Genomic DNA, 16,609 nt, shown 5'->3' with positions numbered 1-16,609 from the left:
GATAAAAGATTTAAAGGCATACAATCTTCGAGCTAAACCAATGTTTTTTTTTTCTTTAAAAAAAAACATTGTATTCATGTCGTCGGTGTTGGAACTCAATTCAAAACCCTTCCCGAGTCTCTTCCTTTTTGTATGGTCAAGTAATATACATGTTGGGTTATCTACGTTCAAGACGATTTTTGCTTGCTTTATCAGCTATTGTCATTACTCATTAGTATTTTAGTCCTAGCTTTATGGTGACAAGTACTATACTCCACCTTCGATCTTGCAAAAGGCATAAAGTGGGATTAATCTTAAAGCAAGTCATGATGAGACATGTAACGAAGCATGTAATCTTATAGATTCAAGCTTCTTACAATAATACATTAACTAATGATTTTGAACTTTATGGAGTCTTTTTCCAACTAAGCCTATCAATACTTTTTGCCCCTCTCCCCCACCTTTCTGTCTCCTTCAATGCTTAAGTACTTCGTTTTTAAAAAATATAAACATTAATCCCATTATTAAGCGAACCATTCGCTGGACAAAGTACATTTCAAAGTATGCTAAACGCTTTGATAAATCTCTTTACTCTTTGCTAATTTCTTTCACAAAAGGTTTATTATAATCGAAGGATTGACTTGTTTATATGTGTTTTTTTTTTTGAGCAACATATGTGTGTTAAAAGCTGTACAACGATCCCTTTGTTTTCACTAAAAAGCGTTGCATCAATGATACATCAGACGTTCTTAATGGCTAAGGTAAATGAACAACTACAAAGTTGGGTCCAAATTCAGTTGATAACCGACGCTGAGCCCATTATTTTCTGGGCCCGATATAGTTAATAGCCCGCTCAAATCTAAACCGCCACATGAAGAAGAGACCATGCTAGTTTACCATGCACTTCTCCGTAGCTGATTCATTCCCCCATACATCGATCTGTGCCGTGCGGCTCTTCGCTCTTTTCATCATTTCGCTTCTCGCAATCAGCTCCGATCATTGTCTCCGAATCGTCAACCGCCACTCTCTCCGCGCGAATCTCAGCTCCGTACGGAACCCTAACTCGCTCCGGTTGAACCAATCGATCGAGCTCGTCCTTCGTCGGAGCATTTCGTTTTGTAGGTGTGACGGCGAGTTGGTTTTCGGATCGGGATCGAATTTTTGAGGTAACGAATGGTCTTTTAGCTTCGGATTTGTATTCCATTCTCCGTGATCCATTGTTCTTCCGCGTTATCGGGGTAGATTTTGGGGGATTTGGTGATTCAGATGGTCGATTTAGGGTTTTGATTCACTGGAATACGTAGTTCAAGCTCGATTACGTTTGAGATCCCTCTGATTGATTGCTGATGTTTGTATCAATGCCTTTGCGTTATTGATTTGTTATTCTCTGATTGTAATTACGTTTTTGTTACTTAAAGAGTTAAGATTATACGCCTTGTTTGTTGTTTGTTCCCATGCTTTTAGATCTATTGGCTTTTTTTCTTTTAACTCCCTTCCTTTGTTAGTTTGAACAGTTTTGAGGCTGCAATGAATATGCAACCTGGTCTTCCGTCTAAGGCTTCAACAAATGGATCTCCCTACATAAGAGGGGAAAGAGAGGGAGTTCTGAATAAGGCCAAGTCTATAAAGTCACATCCCGCAAATGCAGGTGTGCTGTTGATAATACTCTGTGATATATCTGCGACATCATGTTCTGAGTTCTTATGCTTTTTAATATATATATATATATATATATTCAGCATCCAATGGTGAAGCTGGAAGTTTGAAGGGGGATTCACGCGATGGTTTAGTGTACCTCACAACGTGTAAGATTGGGCATCTTGTGGAAGTGCATCTGAAAAACGGATCGGTTTATAGTGGTATATTTCATGCTGCTGACGTGGAGAAGGATTTTGGTGAGGCTTTGAATCAGAATTTACCTTAGATATGTGAAATGTGAAGCATAGAAGTACGTTACCTTTTTCTTGCTATTTTATGATTTTTTTTTTAACTACCAGGAATCATTCTAAAGATGGCATCCTTGATTAAAGATGGTGGTTTACGAGGGCATAAAACCCGTTCCGAGTTTGTCAGAAAGCCACCTTCCAAGACATTCATTATTCCTGCTGATGAACTTGTTCAAGTTATAGCTAAGGTGTGCTTGCTTTTATTACTTACATGCGAACTTATTTTTTCTGTTTTAAGTTTATGCCAATGCGTTACATGGCACTATGGCAGGGTCATTACGTTGAGATTTGACATTTTAATTCCTTGTATCTTGATGTTGGTGTTAGGATCTCTCCATATCTAGTGACGGCATGTCGAATGCCGTTCAGAGTGAGAAGTCGGGGGAGCTGTTAACGGACTCTTCTATATCAAAGTCGTTTCATACTGACCAGGGAAGAGAGCTAAAACCCTGGATACCTGATGGGGATGTTCCTCAGGGTCTGGATAATGTGTTTGATGACCCTTGGAAAAGGTATATATATATACACATTTGAATTTCTTGCAATATTTTTTGGATGCTTGATATGTTGATTTGTTAACTAGATCCTTAGACCATTATTTCTTAGCTTAACGATGTATGCGAGAGAATGGTGGAAATGAATAGATTATTTTTTTTGTGATTGCACTTTGTCCTGGTTATGATATTCCTTTTGGAAAGCTATGATATTTCTATCTCTCTGTTGAACTTGATTTTTTTTTTAGTGAAAAGCATATTAGCATATTGTGGGGAAGAGCCTTGGTGAATGTCCATAAGTTTAGGAAGACTATTGTTTCCACATCTCTCATAACATGACTATTTACAGGTAGCATGCTCAGCTGATACGTTTTTGTTTGTAGGGGTAGGGGGTGGGATCAGTTTAAGGTGAATGAGTCACTGTTTGGAGTCAAGAGCACTTTCGACGAGGAAATCTATACCACAAAACTTGACAGAGGTATTCGGACTAGAGAGATGGAAGAGAGAGCCCAGAGAATCGCGAGAGAGATTGAGGGTGAAAATACCCGAGATCTTCATGTAGCAGAGGTAATTTTTGGCGGTTTTATTTGCACAGCCTGATCCCTACGTTTTTTTGTTGTTATTATATAAATGCATATTTCTAATTGCTCATGCCTGCAGGAAAGAGGCTTTCAGCTTAATGAGAAATTTGATATTGACGAGGAATCTAAATACTCAGCTGTCCTTCCAGTTGATGCATTTGATGATAGTGGGTTTGATGAGGAGGACGACGAATTACTGGACACTTGCAACGATGAGACTTTTGGTGGTTCATCTACTTCTACTGTCCAGAGGCCAGCTTCTTCTAGTGGCAAGGGATATGAAGAATTACGGGTACGGTTGAGTTCTTTTTTTGATAATAGTTTCTTGCAGAACAATTGTTGATATTGACATTCATTTTCATTCAGGCTGCCAGTCAGCCTTCTCGGAATAATACAAGTGTAGATCAAAGCTGCTCGATATCTGATGATCACGCTCAGCACCTTCCCTCTGAACAGCGATCCAAAGATTTTAATGCCCCAGGCAGCAGTATCAGGTCATTTTTTTGCCATCACCTTATGGACTGTTAAATCATCTAAAAAACCTTCTCTCACATTAGGGGTTTCTCTTGACAAAACAGTGAGAGCCAGTTGGGTGAGCGAAGAAACAAGAATAATCCAGAGTTTTCCCACAGTAACAGAGTAAATTCACCTCCATGTTGATTATGCGTGTTTAATCAATGATTGCGTTTGGCAATTAAATCTTTGTTCTCTTATTTTTTTTTTTAACATTGGTTCTTTGGCTTCCTTTCCTATTTATACAGTCAGCTGAGGAATCAGTTTCTGGTCATGGAGGTATACGCTACTTCTTTCTTTCTTTCTCTCTTTTCTATATTTGTTTATCCGTTTGAACAATTTCATGCTCACAGAGTCTGAACTTGTTTTCCTGTTCTACACGTAGAAATACCTTTTCATTTTTACAAGCATGGCTCACGTTTTTCACTCGGCCTGACACTAATATTTATATTCACGTTTATCTCAATAATGTTCCACTGATGATGGACTCTTTTAAAGTCGCTAAATAGAATCTAGAAAAAGTTGTTTTTGTACGAAAGCAGTGGTTACCTGTTTTTAAACTTCTTCTTTCTAATGAAGAACCAAGTAGTAGGCGTGAGTTTTAAGAAAATATTGTGTGTTTTGGAATATAGATACCAAAGAAGGTGCAAAACTTGGTGGTGGTGGAACCTCGGCGTGGAAGACTGTTGCTGAGAAAGAAAGGCAAGTCAGTGAAGTTTCTGGTAAACCAAAATCTGAAAGCTTTACTGGGCAGTCGGCTTCAAGAAGAAGTTCAGAGAGCCGCCCAGGTCCTTCAACATCAAGTCGTCCTGGACTATCACCAAGCTCATCAATTGGTTCTTTGTCATCATCTGAAAAGTCCACTCTTAATCCGAATGCAAAGGTTATTTTTATATGATTTGTCCAAACTTGATTTAATTGTTATCTTTCTTAACTAATCAAGAGTCGTTGGGTGTGATCAGGAATTCAAACTGAATCCAAACGCAAAGAGTTTCAAACCAACAGCTGCTGCGCGACCTCAGTCTCCAATGGCAGATGCATCATTCTACTACCCTGCTGCACCTGCACCTGTTCAGCAGATGCCTGGAATGCCTCTTGGTTACGGAGTAAGTTCATTGTGTCGTATACAACCTAAATTCATAAACACAAAGCGCAAAAAGTCTCTAAAACTCACCATGTAAATTATATGCAGATTCAACCGCAGTATCCAGGACAGCAGCAGATGATATATTATCCTGGCCACCAGCATCCTCAAGCCTTTTATCCTCCAAATGCACAACCCCAGGTATGAATTGATTGACACTAACAACACAAAACACTACCTTATTATAACCATCAGTATTCACAAGAGATCATCGAAAGTAACAAAAAAAAGAAGTGTAACGGTTATGGAATTGTTGTGATGTTTTAGTTTCCGCAGCAGCAGCAGCAAATGATGATGGGTCGTCAGCCTAGGCCGCAAATGGTTTACATGCCTCCTCCTCCGTACCAGCCGGTTAGTTTTATATTCCCTCTTTTTTTTTTTTTTTTTTTGTATTTATGTTCACAAAGTGTTAAGCTTTTGGATGCTGAGTTTCTCTCGCTCGCTCGCTCTCCATGTGTTTTAACAGGACAATCCATATAATCAAGGACGAGAGTAATAACCCGATGGTTGTGATGTTGTCTTTTTTTTGGGAAGGATGTGAACGAACCAACCCTCTGTCTTGGTTTACGTTCTCTCCTTTTTGTTTCTCTCTCTTCCTTGGCCAGTTACTGGAACTATTTTCTCCATTTTTAAGATTCCCGGTCGGATTTTTATCTCATTTAAGAAAAACAAAAAAAAAGAAGCAAAAAACTATCTATTTGTAATATATTTGTATTCTGAAGATATACATATTTTAGAGTTTAGGTCTTTCTCATGTGTCGTCACTGATTCGTTCGCATTTTTGTTTGTGTTTGTGTGCTTTTTTTTTGAATACGCGTGTTGCTTTTTCAATTTATAGGTGAACTTTAGTTTCTAAAATCAAAAAACTTGCCACTGGTTTAAGAGGAAAAGGAAAAGGCAATTTCAAAGCACGCAAATATATATGAAAAATTTCTTTAGATAGACTTTCTTTAGTTTTTTTTTAACACTGATTTATTATGATTTTACAATTATGATATGAGAAAGATTACATATACGATTCGACAACCGATAATACTATCTGCCAGATTTACTTGCACCATGTTGAAGATCCCTTGTAAGTTTTTTTTCCGTAGTTTGCATAATTGTTTAATAAATCGTCATCTCCGGAATTTGATCAAAGATGGTCAAAAGGGATTTTATTGAAAAGTAAATATGGATTTACATTCCTAGGATTAAGTTAATCTAAAACTTATGGTTTATAGTTAAATGATGGAGTTTTGGAGATAAAATCAAAATTTTAAAAATAAAATATAAATATTAAAACTTTTAAAATAAAAAAAATTATTCTGGTCATTTTATTTTTTGAGTGTTATTTTGTGACAACAATTTTAAAAATGCTATCCGAGAGAATTACCTAAATAAAATGACGAATAGAGTTGTGGGTATGTCTGTTGAGACTATTTGGTGGGCAGCAAAAACTATGTTTAAGATAATCATACCTAATTTTGCTGATGCACGTATAATTTCTTGTAGCTGTGTTGAGCCATTTGTGTTTTTTTTCTTTTGATGATTCTCACTCAACGTCCGAAAACTAATTTGGCTTTTTCTAAATTCCATTTTCCCTTGTCAAGTGGAGATTCTAACAGTCACTCGAGTTTATAAATTATGATTGCTCACCAATCTTCATCTAGAATTAACCTACAAGTATATTCTATAATAAACGGGAAGAAAAAGGATTCTTCTCTTTGCTTTACTTAATTCCGATTTCTTTTTACGCGAAATAAATTATTAAGTACCCATAAAATAAAATAAAAAATGGTGTTGGCAACTTCCACCAAGACATTTGATTTAAGTTTTAGGAGTGGGCGTTCGGATACCTATTCGGGTTCGGTTCGGATCTATTCGGGTTTCGGGTTTTCGGGTTCAAAGATTTTAGCCTCATTCGGGTATTTCTGAATTTCAGTTCCGGTTCGATTCAGATCTTTGCGGGTTCGGTTCGGGTTGTGATAACCCATCTAAATTATTTTAAATTTTTTAAAATTTATTATATACTTTAAATTTTTCATTTTTGAAAAAATTTATGGTTTGAATATTGTTGGTTTGGTTTGAATATTTCTCATTGATTCTCAATCCAAATATTCAAACCAAACCAATTTATATGTTAATTTTAGATTTTAAACCAAACACCATCGGTTCGGGTTCTGATTCTTAAAATATTAGCATATGTCAAAGTACCTAAAATTAACATATAAATTGGTTTGGTTTGAATATTTGGATTGAGAATCAATGAGAAATATTCAAACCAAACCAACAATATTCAAACCATAAATTTTTTCAAAAATGAAAAATTTAAAGTATATAATAAATTTTAAAAAATTTAAAATAATTTAGATGGGTTATCACAACCCGAACCGAACCCGCAAAGATCTGAATCGAACCGGAACTGAAATTCAGAAATACCCGAATGAGTATCCAAAATACTTCGGTTCGGATCGGATTCGGTTTCGATTTTTTTAAATATCAAAATTTTGAATCCATCTGGATATTTAATCAATTTCAATTCGGGTTCGATATTACTTTTTTGGATTGGATTCGGTTTTTCGGATCCGGGTGTTTTTGCCCAGAACTATTAAGTTTTTTAAGTCTACTGTTCTTCGGAATGGTTGGTATGGTAAATTGGTATTGGACAATTGGTTTTAAATCTATGCTCAAATAGTCGTTATTTAATTATTGGTTCTTGATTATTTTTTATTTAGGTATTATATTAAAAAATCATATAGAAAAGGGACCCAAAACTCCGACAAAAACTAGGAGACTATAAACGACAAACAAAAAGGAAGGGGAGTGTCTATGTTGCTTGTGACGTGTTTCATCTCCCAAACACCGGACGTGCCTATCACGCGAGATCAAGAAGCGCGTGGATTTTAGAACAGTAATATGGCGGCTGTGAATAAAATATATTTTCATAAAACTTTTTTATTCTTCCTTCCTTCTCACTACATTACCACATCATAACCCAACTTTAGACATCCGATTGATATTTTTCTATCGAGTTGTACGATCTACGGTTCCTAATGGTCTTGATCTACTCGATTTCGTTTGATCTAAAGCGATAAAAAAAACATGCAAGAGAGTATTTGGTCACTCAGAGTTCACCGCACTCTCCCAACGTGGAAGAGCCGCTATATCTCTCCGGAGCTGGATCACCAGCAACTTCACTAGCTCAGCTCAACCCCGAGCTCAGATCACAACTCGATCTCTCTCTCTCTTAATCTGTGGTGACTCTCTCTATCTCTCTTTCTCGATTCACCTCGAGAGATAGATAGTCTAACGGCTTATAAACACACCGTTTTACATCACCCACAACACGTGATTACTAACTCAAGCCACAAACCGGCTTAAGCAATCTCGGTTCTAATCGATTGATTCGAACCGGTTTACATTCAAATACAAGGACACTCATTCTTCAAATCTCCTCCTTGTCCTGTATTGAAATCCTCCATCTTCTCTTGTTGACTATTGTTGCCAACTCCTCCTGAAGCTACTGACTCTAGCTTCATCTGACTGTCTTCTCTTGTTGACACTTCTCATCAACTCTTTTTGAATAAACCCATTCAGCTTTAAAACTTATCTCCTCGGATTAGACCACCCGACTTCAATAACTTACTGCTCCACTATACTCAGTTCTCAGAGATTCTAAGAAACCTCAGAGCCTCTCTCATCTTCCCAACTGGTAAAACTTTCGTAAAAATATCTTCAGGGTTGTATTGAGTTGCAATCTTCACCACGTCAATGATCTTCTCACTCACCAACTCTCTGACAAAGTTATACTTCACATCAACGTGTTTAGTCTTCTCGTGATGCACCGAGTTTCTCGATAATGCAATAGCACTTTGAGAATCACAAAAGACTTCAACTCTTATTCTATTCAAACCCCATCTCATTAATAAAACCCCTTAGTCACATAGCTTCCTTCGAGGCTTCTCCTAGTGCGATCCACTCAGCTTCTGTAGTTGACAACGCTATAGACTTCTGAAGACTCGATCTACAGCTCACTACATTTCCTCCAACAGTGATTTATCTCCTCTAATCTAGGTCTGCTCCATAATCTGCATCACAATACCCTCTTACTATGAATTGTCCTTCTTTTCTGAATGAAAGCTTCATCTTCGTTGTGCCTCGAACATACCTCAAGATCCACTTGACTGCTTTCCAATGAATCTTGAAAGGATTACTCATGAACCGGCACACCATTCCAATTGCATAAGCAAGATCAGACCTGGTTCCAACCATTGAGTACATAAGAGAACCCATTGCACTTTGATACGAAATATTTCTCATATACTCGTCTTCTTCTTTTATCTCCTTCTCAGTGGTTGAGCTTAGTCTGAAGTGAGCTCCTAATGGGGTTGAGACGCTCTTGGCTTTGTCCATGTTGAAGTTCCCAAGAAACTTCATAGCATACTCTTCTGTGAGACTCCCCTTCTCTCTGTCTCGAGTAATCTCCATTCCCAATATCTTCTTTGCATCTCCAAGATCTTTCATTTCAAATTCTGAGCTGAGAATTTTCTTCAAACTTGTGACTTCACTCTTGCTCTTGGACGCTATGAGGATATCATCCACATACAAGAGCATGTAGATGTACCCATTTGCTTCGTACTCCTTGTAGTAAACACAGATGTCATACTCGCTTCTAGTGAATCCATGCTTCGTGATGAACTCATCAAATCGTGTGTTCCACTGACGAGGTGACTGTCTCAGACCATACAACAACCTCTTGAGGAGACATACTTTCTCTGGATGTTTCTTATCGACGTATCCTTCAGGTTGTTCCATGTAGATCACCTCATCCAGATATCCACGCAGGAACGCTGTCTTGACATCCATCTGCTGAAGCTCCATGTCGAAGTGAACCACCATGGACAACATGAATCTGATAGAGACATGTTTTGCAACCATGGAAAAAATCTCCATAAAATCTACTCCCTCCTTCTGAGCATAGCCCTTTGCAACCAGTCTCCCCTTATATCTAGGATCCTCCACGCCTGCGATTCCAGCCTTTCTCTTGAAGATCCATCTACACCCGATAGGTTTCTGGTCTTTCACTCTATCAACAAGCACCCAGGTTCCATTTTTGATCAAGGATTCCATTTCTTCATCTGCAGCTCCCGTCCAAAGTTCACTATCAGGATCTTCTAATGCTTCCTGATAACTCCCAGGCTCGGGCCTACCATCATCTTCCGTCATGAGATAAGCAAAGCCAGCTATCTCTTCGTCGCCCTCATACACTAGGTAGTCTTTGAATTTTGATGGCTGACGAACCTGCCGCTTCTCTCTGTCTTTGACCAACTGATACCCGCTCACATCTTGTTGAGCTGCAGGTGCAGTAGACTCGCTTGATGACTGTTGAGAACCAGACACAGGTTCCTCATTTGACTGTGTCTCCATCTCTTGATCACCATCACCATCACTTGTAACATGTTCTCCTGCATTCTCAAAACTCGAATTTTCATTAGTAGATAAAATATTTAAGGGAACAGAGTTACCTGAGTTTGTCTTGTTGATGTCTTTGTACATCAATTCTTCTTGGAAAATGACATTTCTGCTTATGACGCATTTTTCCTCATCCAGAAGCCAAACTCTAAAGCCTTTCACCCCTTCTGGATATCATGTGAAGACGCCTCTCTTTGATCTTGGATTTAGCTTTCCCTCATCTGAATGAACATACACAATGCAGTCAAATCTCCTGAGCCCTGAGAGATCTGGAAGAGCTGATGTCCACATCTGCTCTGGGATTTTGAACTCAATAGCTGATGAGGGAAGTCTGTTATTGACGTATACAGACGTAGATGCCGCTTCTGCCCAGAACTTCTGATCCAGACCACTCTCGCTCAACATGCTCCTAACCTTGTTCATAATACTCCTGTTGAGCCGCTCTGCAACCCCGTTCTGTTGCAGGTATATGTACACGTCCTATGCCTCACCACTCTTTCATCTTTGCAGAACTGATCAAATCTGCGGTTACAATACTCAAGACCGTTGTCCGTTCTTAGCTTCTCCACTTTCCTTTCTGACTGCATTTCAACCATCTTCTTCCACTCGATGAATTTATCGAATGATTCATCTTTGGTCTTAAGGAAATATATCCACACCTATCGAGACCAATCATCTGTGAATGAGATAAAGTATTGACAGTGTCCCAAGCTCCTTTGGAACATTTTGTGACCCCCAAAGATCTGAATGTACGTAGTCTAACTTCTCTTTGGTAACGTGCTTCGCTGGTCTAAAGCTCACCCTTTGAGCCTTGCGTATGATACAATCTTCGCAGAAATCTATATCAGTAATGCTCGCTTTGTCGATGCATCCTTCTTTAGCCAGCACCCCCAAACCTTTCTGACCCACGTGACCAAGCCTACTGTGCCAAAGCTTGGTGGTAGCCAATCTCTCAGCTTCGCACGGTAAGGCTCCTCCTTGAAGGATGTAGAGAGTATCATTTCCTCTCCTTTCTCCCCTCATGATCACAGAACATCCCATAACTATCTTCAGCATACCATCAGAGCCTTTGAACACACAGCCTTTCCTTTCAAGAGTTCCCAACGATATAAGGTTCCTTGCTATGCCTGGCATGTACCTGACTTCATGTAGTACGAACGTTGTACCATTTGGATTCCTGAACCTCACTGATCCTAGACCCTGAACCTCTGTGATGCTGTTGTTAGCCATACGAACCATGCCCCCTGTAGCTTTCTGAAAATCGATGAACACGTCCTTTCTTGACGTCGTGTGGAATGAGCATCCAGTGTCTAGTACCCACTCTTCTGCTTCATTCTACACTTGTGAAAGATTGACCTCTGATGCTATTAGTCCCACTAGTTCCTGGGCATCATCCCTAGCCATAGACGACTCAGGTTGACTGTGTGACTGAGTCTTTCCTTTGTTCCTCCCTAACCACTAGTAGCATTGCTTCTTGAAATGCCCTTCCTTTCCACATATCCAACAGACTTTCTTCTTATCCACTGACTTGGACCTCGACCTCCCTGACGACTTGCCTCTGTTACTGGACCAGTTTCTTGAATCTGATCTCCCTCGAACATAATGGCCTTCTGAGCTGGGACGAGTTCCTTGATTTCCTTTTCTTTGGATTTTGCAGAGCTCGTAACATCTTCTACTTTGATGGCTTCGTGACTGTACTTCAAAGTCTCCTTCAGCTGATCATACCTTGTCGGTAAAGCATTCAACAAGAGTACTTCCTGAACTTCCTCGGGTACTTCGATACTAAGGTGACTCAGTTCACCAACAATCTTGAGGAAATCATCAATATTCTCATCGATTGATCGTTGATCTTGCATCTTGAAACCGTAGAGTTTCAGCTGAGCATGTACTCTGTTTCGAAGAGACTTCGGTAGGTACAACGCTTCTAGTAATGACCACGTCTCCGCCGCGGTGGTGCATCTCTCGATCTTCCTCAGAACATGATCTCCGACATTGAGAAAGATCTTGTTCATCGCTTTCTCACACCGTTCTAATCTTGATTCTTCGTCTGAGATATTCTTCTTCTTGGCCTCAGGATCTTCTTCACCAGATCCGTCTTCTTTCACCTCAGAGGTTGAGGTCTTCTCGGCAAGAACGTCTTTCAAGCCTGATACGCTAAGGTAAGCGTACATCCTTCTCTTCCAAAGAGAGAAGTCACCATCGCCATCGAATCGTTCGATCTCGAACTTTGTTCCGGTCATCGCTTCACCTCCAAAACCCTAGATCTGCAGATCGCTTCCTCCCGTTAGCTGAACCTCAGCTCTGATACCAATTTGTGCGATCTACGGCTCCTAATGGTCTTGATCTACTCGATTTCGTTTGATCTAAAGCGATAAAGAAAATATGCAAGAGAGTATTTGGTCACTCGGAGTTCACCGCACTCTCCCAATGTGGAAGAGCCGCTATATCTCTCCGGAGCTGGATCACCAACAACTTCACTAGCTCAGCTCAACCCCGAGCTCAAATCACAGCTCGATCTCTCTCTCTCAATCTGTGGTGACTCTCTCTATCTCTCTTTCTCGATTCACCTCGAGAGATAAATAGTCTAACGGCTTATAAACGCACCGTTTTACATCACCCACAGCACGTGATTACTAACTCAAACCACAAACCGGCTTAAGTAATCTCGGTTCTAATCGATTGATTCGAACCGGTTTACATTCAAATACAAGGACACTCATTCTTCACAAGTATTTGTACTTCAAAAGAATTTTTCTAATGTTTTAAGTAACTATTATTTCCTAAAGAAGTAACTATTATTTCCTAGAAAAAGATTTATTTATAAAGAGTTCACTATAAATTTGCTAAATGGATTTTATTTGGTGAGGAATAAAACAAAAGGAAGATAAGAATGATAAATAATGTAAAACGAATAATGTTAATATTAATGTAACTAGTGTCAGCTAAAAGGTAGTGTTCACAGTGAAATTGTGGTGGAAAGTTGGTATTGCGGAAGAGAGATAAAAGTGAGGTAAAGCTTTCTTCTTTAGCCAATAGCACTCAGTATTCAGAGAAAGTGAAAGAAAGAGACCATGTTTTGAGGAAGGAGACATGCATCATCTCAACCTCACATGATTTATATTTTTGATTATTTGTACTCTGCTTTGAGAGGAAACAAACCCATTTTTGGGTGATTGGTAGGTAAATAAACGCTTTGTTTTGTCTCTTTTTTTTTGGATATGTTCTGTTTTTTTTTCTTGTTCTCGTTTGTTCTTTTGAACTGGATCATTAAAGTTCGAGTGATTTTTGATATACAGTTCTAGGAATCTATGCGATTGATTTCCCTAGTTACTGGTATTGCATGTTCGTGCTTTTTGTGAACGTTTCAATGATTTGATCTGATTTGTTAGTCCGTCTGTATCAAATTCAGAATCTTTGCTTCCTACTTAGTTTCATAATCGGATCTGATTTTTTTTTTCTTTATTTTTCTTAGATCTGTTGTTCTTTCTTTGAATCAAGAACTGTTGTTTTAGATTCGCTTGCAATTGATTTATGACTAGTTGTTTATACTTGACTGGGTTATATTGTCTCTTTTCATGGATATACTATTGTCTGGTGATTAGCTTACTGAAGTAACGTTTCAGATAATGCAAGAGTTTCATAGAAAAGATTCATTGACTAGTCCTACAACTTCTTGGGGAAACTCTGTGTTCTCTAACTCAAACGTCCAAGGATCATCATCATCAGCCATGACCGACAACAACACATTAAGCTTGACTATGGAGATGATGTCTGCCCATTTCCCAGGGAGGAAACAAACTGGTTTTCAATTGCAGGGCCATGATGATTCTTCCTCTACACTATCCACTGGAGGAGGAGAATCATCTGGTGACGTTGCAAGTTTGGGGGGGCATAATAGTAATAATCGTTATGGCCACAAATTTGTTACCCATCTCTCAGGTTCAACTTGCACACATAAAGAGCTCACATGCATTTGCAATGTGTTGTAGCTGATCTATGCGTTCTTGTTTATGCAGGTCACAAAGAAATCGCAGTGAGTCCTAGTGGAAGTCATCCAAAATCAATCTTGTCGAAGGTCTCTCAAAACTCAGCAGCTCCTACTATTGAGGTTAATCTACCAATCATCTGTGACCTTATATACATATATATATATATATATATATATAAAATCTTTGACCTTATTATAAATGTTGTAAATACAAAACTAATGACGTCTAATCTCTATTCTCTTAGGCTTCTTGGCCTCTACATGGCAATTGTTTCATGTCTTTTCCATATGCATCACAACACATGGTAATGTTTGTTGCATCTTATCACAGTGAAGCCTTCGCTTAAATTGATTTATGATTCAATTAAAAAATATATATATATATATTTATGATCAAAAGTATTTTGTTTATGAAGGTGCAGCAGCATCCACAAATTGGAGGGTTGATGATACCTTCTCGAATCCTTCTGCCTCCCAACATTCCAGAGAACGAACCAATCTTCGTAAATGCCAAACAATACCAAGCCATTCTCCGTCGCAGGCAGCACCGTGCAAAGCTTGAAGCTCAGAACAAGCTCATCAAAGCCCGTAAAGTATGGTTACTAACTCTATAACTAAATACAAGTTTATGAGGTTTATATCTAAAGAGAGTAACTTAGTCTATGAAACTATATAATATGCAGCCATACCTTCACGAGTCTCGCCACCTTCATGCGTTAAAGAGAGCTAGAGGCTCTGGTGGACGTTTCCTCAACACAAAGAAGCTTCAAGAATCAAAATCTCCTCCATTCTTGGCCACATCGGTCAAGTTCAGACAGAGGGAGATTTTGGGCGTTGCGGTCGGGTCTAGTGGCCCGGAGTTAACTGGGAACAACATGGACATGTTCCAACAAGACCCACAACTAAGATTCTCAGGTTATCCATCAAACCACCATGTCTCAGTTCTCATGTGAGAATGGTGGTGTTGATGAGAAACCATGACGGGAAGTCATCCTTGGCTATTACTGATCTATAAAAAGTGTGTTCTGTCTTTTAATTCTGCTTTCTTCAATCACTACTGCTAAAAAAAAAGTTGAAAATCTTTCAACTAGTTTGTTTGTTATGTTCTTTTCTTTTATGGGATTGTTTATGGTGTGTGGTTGGATTGTTGATACTTTGGTTTAAACTTTTGTAAATTATGTAATATATAATTATCTATCTGTACAGAACCAGTGTTATGTAATATGTACAACAAATTAATCATTATTTATATATGTATACTGAGTAATTAACAATCAGAGAGACTCGTTAGCTTCCCCATCTGACCATTGTTGCTGAAGTCAGACCAGATAGGCAGAAGAAAAATCACATTTTCAATTTGAATTAGTTGGAAAAATGTTTGGTTTTATATGCAGGGTTTCAATAAATTATGTGGAATCAAATCGGTTAGTTTCGGTTTAGGATCAATGTAAAGACATAAGAGAAGGTGGTCACAAATGATGGAATATGATTTGCGTATTAGGGTTCTGTCTCAGCCATGACCTGTCCATGTGGAATTGTTTGCGCTGCCGTTTACTCTCTTCACATGTATATCATTCCGGTTTTCTCTTAACCGAGAAAATACAACCCGGCTTTGGATCGACTTTAATGTATTGGACTAAAAGAAACATTTTGGGTTTATAAACCCAATGATTTTTCTCTTCTTTACATTTTTGAACCCAAAAGCCTTTGTCAAATGTACCGATATCAGTTTTAGAACAGACACTGATTTGTTATTTTCAAACAAATTAGGTTTTAGAACGTTTAACAAAGCCATAATAACTATCAGAGTTCGAATCTCTGTTTTGGAAGAATTATTTACGTTCGTTACAGAATTTTCATGCTAAATAAAGAAATAGATATTCATTATGTGTTGTGTATTTCACATGCAGTAGGTGTTAAAAAAGAAGAAGAAGATATGTGGTTGATTTTGTTTCATCAGTTGGATGGTCGATACAAAAATGACAATTGGTTGGACTTTAACTGCATAAAATTTTACATAAAATTTAGACAGTATATTTTTTTTTAACTTAACTGTATGTATTCTAGTTTTAAAATTTAGTGGTACAACAAAAAAATTTCAACAGTTTAGAACATGATTGGTACTTTTAAAAATTATAAATAACATTTAAAGGTAAAAACAGTTCCTACAGCCCAACAAATCATCAACAGGTGTCAGAAACCATAGCTAACTTTACAACATGAAATATAGGATTCAACGGAGTCGGACTCCAGTGAAAGTGAAAATGACTGCAAAATTGGATATCTAACCGCTCCATTTCCTCATAGGTACTTGAAATGAGTTTTTTTTGGAACTGTTATTTGAAGTGAGATTTCAGTTAGTTCCTGATAAATATATTTCAATTGGTGCATACTATTTTCACACTTAAAATAAAAATAATTAATTCATTAAAAAAACTCTCTTATAGCTTTTTTCTTGATTTTCTTACTAAATCTGATGCGTTGTATTTTTTTTTTTTTTTTTTTTTTTT

General features: G+C 38.1%; 2 protein-coding genes across 7 annotated transcripts; both read left to right on the top strand.

Annotated features, from left to right (window-relative positions):
• Positions 1 to 899: 899 nt before the first annotated feature.
• On the top strand, positions 900 to 5,421 carry LOC106317400 (polyadenylate-binding protein-interacting protein 4). Of its 2 annotated transcripts, none has more exons than XM_013755226.1 (15): positions 900 to 1,145; positions 1,485 to 1,627; positions 1,719 to 1,874; positions 1,977 to 2,113; positions 2,253 to 2,437; positions 2,803 to 2,986; positions 3,080 to 3,292; positions 3,367 to 3,494; positions 3,579 to 3,639; positions 3,762 to 3,792; positions 4,146 to 4,396; positions 4,476 to 4,619; positions 4,706 to 4,798; positions 4,925 to 5,008; positions 5,124 to 5,421. In XM_013755226.1, exons 2-15 carry the CDS (start codon positions 1,507 to 1,509, stop codon positions 5,151 to 5,153), a joined length of 1,818 nt encoding a protein of 605 aa, XP_013610680.1. In that variant the 5' UTR covers positions 900 to 1,145; positions 1,485 to 1,506; the 3' UTR covers positions 5,154 to 5,421. The 2 variants fall into 2 exon arrangements, with proteins under 2 accessions (XP_013610680.1, XP_013610687.1); XM_013755233.1 differs by having other exon boundaries at positions 910 to 1,145; positions 1,494 to 1,627.
• Positions 5,422 to 13,064: 7,643 nt separating this feature from the next.
• LOC106325469 (nuclear transcription factor Y subunit A-6) lies at positions 13,065 to 15,296 on the top strand. Of its 5 annotated transcripts, none has more exons than XM_013763521.1 (6): positions 13,065 to 13,287; positions 13,735 to 14,050; positions 14,128 to 14,219; positions 14,345 to 14,404; positions 14,516 to 14,692; positions 14,783 to 15,296. In XM_013763521.1, exons 2-6 carry the CDS (start codon positions 13,738 to 13,740, stop codon positions 15,050 to 15,052), a joined length of 912 nt encoding a protein of 303 aa, XP_013618975.1. In that variant the 5' UTR covers positions 13,065 to 13,287; positions 13,735 to 13,737; the 3' UTR covers positions 15,053 to 15,296. The 5 variants fall into 5 exon arrangements, with proteins under 5 accessions (XP_013618975.1, XP_013618981.1, XP_013619000.1 ...); XM_013763527.1 differs by having other exon boundaries at positions 13,065 to 13,291; XM_013763546.1 differs by lacking the exon at positions 13,065 to 13,287 and having other exon boundaries at positions 13,298 to 14,008.
• The last annotated feature ends 1,313 nt before the right edge of the window (positions 15,297 to 16,609 follow it).

This window comes from Brassica oleracea, chromosome C1, assembly GCF_000695525.1.
Source record: "Brassica oleracea var. oleracea cultivar TO1000 chromosome C1, BOL, whole genome shotgun sequence".
Lineage (NCBI taxonomy): Eukaryota > Viridiplantae > Streptophyta > Magnoliopsida > Brassicales > Brassicaceae > Brassica > Brassica oleracea.
Note: the sequence above shows the minus strand (reverse complement) of the source record. Positions and strands in the feature narration are given on the sequence as shown.